The 3,453-nt window shown below is 40.7% G+C and overlaps 1 protein-coding gene across 2 annotated transcripts in view; it reads left to right on the top strand.

The window, feature by feature from the left end:
* Nucleotides 1-3,453, top strand: part of LOC128872036 (ATP-binding cassette sub-family G member 4) — a 16,040-nt gene that overhangs the window by 5,589 nt on the left and 6,998 nt on the right. The window contains exons 1-2 of one of the 2 annotated variants that reach the window (XM_054114316.1): nt 1,109-1,233; nt 2,453-2,753. In XM_054114316.1, the coding sequence (XP_053970291.1) occupies nt 2,540-2,753 (214 nt within the window). In that variant the 5' untranslated portion in view covers nt 1,109-1,233; nt 2,453-2,539. Of the gene's footprint in view, nt 1-1,108; nt 1,234-2,452; nt 2,754-3,453 lie in introns of those variants that run through there. The other variant, XM_054114315.1, reaches the window with a different exon arrangement.

Here is a 3,453-nt window from a genome sequence, read left to right as displayed (position 1 = left end):
TACTTTGAATCTTTTTTATATTCTTGCATATTGTTTGCATTTTGTAGGTTCTTGTGCATTCAAATTTCCTATAAATGCATAAAGATCCGCGGTCTAGTAATAAGTTTCGGTTTATTAATTATTTGTTGTTTTCGTGACATTAGTATCATAAAATATTTATTCGATCGATTCGTGTATTTGCGATAGTAACATACGATGCTATCTCGATAATAGATAACGGGATATTACTCGAAAAAAGTCGATTGATAGGTACCCAATCGGCAAAGTGTTGGAATATTTAAATTAACAAAGCACGCGACTATATTAGTAATCGTTTGTTCGTTACACATTTTACGCATTTGTAATTGCAAAGTAAATGGAGCGGAAACGCATATTTTCTCGGACTTCCACCACTCCGGTGTCCACCATGCATCGGCCATAATTTTGTTGACATCTTTTTTCGTACCGGAGGAAATGATACGGTCGAGTCGCGCACGAATCCGACGTTTATTAGACGTCCAGCTGAAACAATGATCGTCGTGTAATTCCATAAACAAGATTATGGTTATCGTTCCGGAGATAGGCCATTTTATTCTCTTTGAGGAAGTGCGTTCAACGATCAACCGTTTTTCAATGTCGTCGTTGCCCCGCGCATTGTTTTCCGCTTTCCGGGCGCAACTCGAACTGCGCACGTAAAAAGTGATTTACCGAACAGTGTACGATAAAGAAATAAAAAAAGAATCCTCGAACGTTATTTCGATCCTTGCATCCATCCACTAGTACACTAACATATCCGTGGGCAAACACGATTCTGAATAAACTTATTTTGTAACAGGATTTCGTAACATTATGTTTTCTGTTAGTTTTCGTCGAGTCAGTGTAACAAGGAAACCGTAAAATTGTTGAATTACGCTCCTTTCGAAATCTACAAAGTCACTGTCGTCGCTACTAATTATATCCAGTTATGGTAATATCGTCTTCCACGTGTTTGCCTCCTTCTTCGCGCGCAAGGTAATTCCTGTGCGCGTGATTCGACGAAACGCGGGCAAAAATGTCCGAGTCCAGTAACCTTTGTATTCCTCGATCATGGATCCATTAATCTAATCTAATCGCAGATCGACGACAAGTTTTCGCTATACTCGTGTCGAGTGGGTTGGCAGAGTTTGTCGCGACCGTCCGATGCAGTTTCAACGAGGATTCCCATTCGGAACGTCGAAAAAAAATCGATTTTACCTTTATTGGATTTCGCGAGAAGTAAGTGTCGAATATACGCGAGAGTAAGTCTTGTATATATATATTAATATCTATTCGTATTCGCACGACCGAAATTTGAAAATAAAATGTTCCCGATACTGTCGTCGTTGTTATTAAATTTCCAATATTCAGAGTGGATATTACGCATCCCAATGCCAATTGCTGCTAACGTCTTCTCGTCACGATGCGTGGCACGATAATGTCACGCATTATTTCTCGGTTGTTCAGGTTTTTTTTGCACGAATCAAAGTCACCTTGGCACACGAAGTCGTTTTGATCGCGACCTACAATTTCGTTTTTTTTTTTTTCGGCCTTTCGTATAGACGTCGGTAGGTTATTCCAGGATCACCTGCGTAAATCCAACGGAGCGTTGGCGATCCTCGATAATAATTCACGGTATTACCGATGTCGCTGATTTTCGTTATTTTTCTTGCCCGTTACATGATCCTTGAATTTTATTACGCATCGAAGTCAACCAACGATGAATTAATTTCGGAATTATTTCGACTATGTTAAATGGGAAAATATTTGACGACGAATTAAATGGAATAACGGATGAAAGTACGAAACGTTTGAAACTGTGATCTTTTCTCAACGAGGAGTTGCGCGAGACTGACTGATATCAAAAGAAAACGATTAAAAGAAAAACCGTAGAAAGAATTTCTAGCTGTACACAGGGTAGTTTTAGCACATCCGTTTAGTTTTTAGTAAACTACAGAAAGGGTCCTCTGAGACATTTGAGAGGGTAGGTCGTAGCCTAAACGAAAATGTTCTCTTTCGTTATTCTGCAGTGACAGATATAACGTTGTGCATGTATTCTCAGTACATTTGATTTTGTAGCAAAATGACAAGTTGCTGTTTAGTAAATATTCCAACAGTATATAATTAGTATATAATTAATTATAATTCTCTTTCGTTATTCTGCAGTGACGGATATAACGTTGTGAATTTATGCTCGGTACATTTATTTTTGTAGTAAAATAAAAGATTGAATTATAGTAAATATTCCAACAGTATCAGAATTCATATGTCGCATATGTGGTAGGTTTGTTGTTAACTTCGAGGCCCGAGTCTGAATCCCAGACGTTCTTACGGCATATTTCGCGCATCCACCGCGATAGAAGGATGTATTTCAACGCGGTTCGACTAACACGCGTCCGATGCTTTCACAAACAAGTTCCTTCTTTAACAATGCCGCTTTTGTTCACTCTTGTTGCAGTTGTGCGTTACGGGCTCGTCTATGGTGAACTAATCGGCGAGCGTTCGAGCGTTGATACCCACTCCTAGTACAGGATAAGCTCGCACCATGGAAGTATTGATGCACGAGGCGAGCAATGGTCAGGGAATGAACCCAGCTGGTTCGCCCATTCACGTCGTGGAAAAGGAGCCGATTAAACATAAGCTGGAGAGCAAAGAAATCAACAGCGAGACGGTCCGTTTCATGAAAACCGACACGGTGGACACCATCGACATCATGTTCGAAAACATCACGTACACGGTGTCTCTTGGCTGCAGAAAAGGTCAGTCGTTAGAGACGTTAGAGTTCGCAGGAAACGAGAAGTTTGGAGATACAGAGACGAGGAAGATATATAGATAAATTTCTTTTCCGAATGAAAGTTTCGCATAAGGAATCAAAGATAAATCGTTATCGACCTGTTCTTCCGAGATCTTCATTCTTAATTAAGTCCAAAATTAATTCAGTCGGTTGTAAACATCGTACCATGAATAACGCGATGAGAAATGGAAAATTTGTTGGCGCGCAAAACTTCTTTTCTTTTGAAAACCGCTTGCGACGCAGCGAAGAGGACTTGTACGAGTCTCCGCGCGTCGTAGGAAGAAAGGAAGATAGATCTCTTCTGGGTTAAGAGGAATACGGCGCTACAGGTCTGTCGAACGTGGCCAGAGAAATTTTTGCTCGGTCGAAGCCTGACTGGAACGTCTGACCTAATACGACTCGCGGTACTTTCTAAGATAGGTTTTTCGTCTTACGATGCTGTACGTGCACTTGTCCGACCGCTTATCGACGAGGTAGACGTATCAGAAAATTGTCACGCAATTTTTATCGTGGTGATCGCATTAAACCTATAAACGCTCTTATACTCTTATCTCCCTCCGGAATGCGGTTTTCAAGAAACGATGGGGATAACCACGTGTTTTTCAAACGGAACATTTCCGCGCCTCTTAGACAGGACACAAGTTCCTGCGCGTAACAGTCGTTTT

This window comes from Hylaeus volcanicus, chromosome 2 (assembly GCF_026283585.1).
Source record: "Hylaeus volcanicus isolate JK05 chromosome 2, UHH_iyHylVolc1.0_haploid, whole genome shotgun sequence".
Lineage (NCBI taxonomy): Eukaryota > Metazoa > Arthropoda > Insecta > Hymenoptera > Colletidae > Hylaeus > Hylaeus volcanicus.
This window is presented reverse-complemented; position numbering and strand designations above follow the sequence as displayed.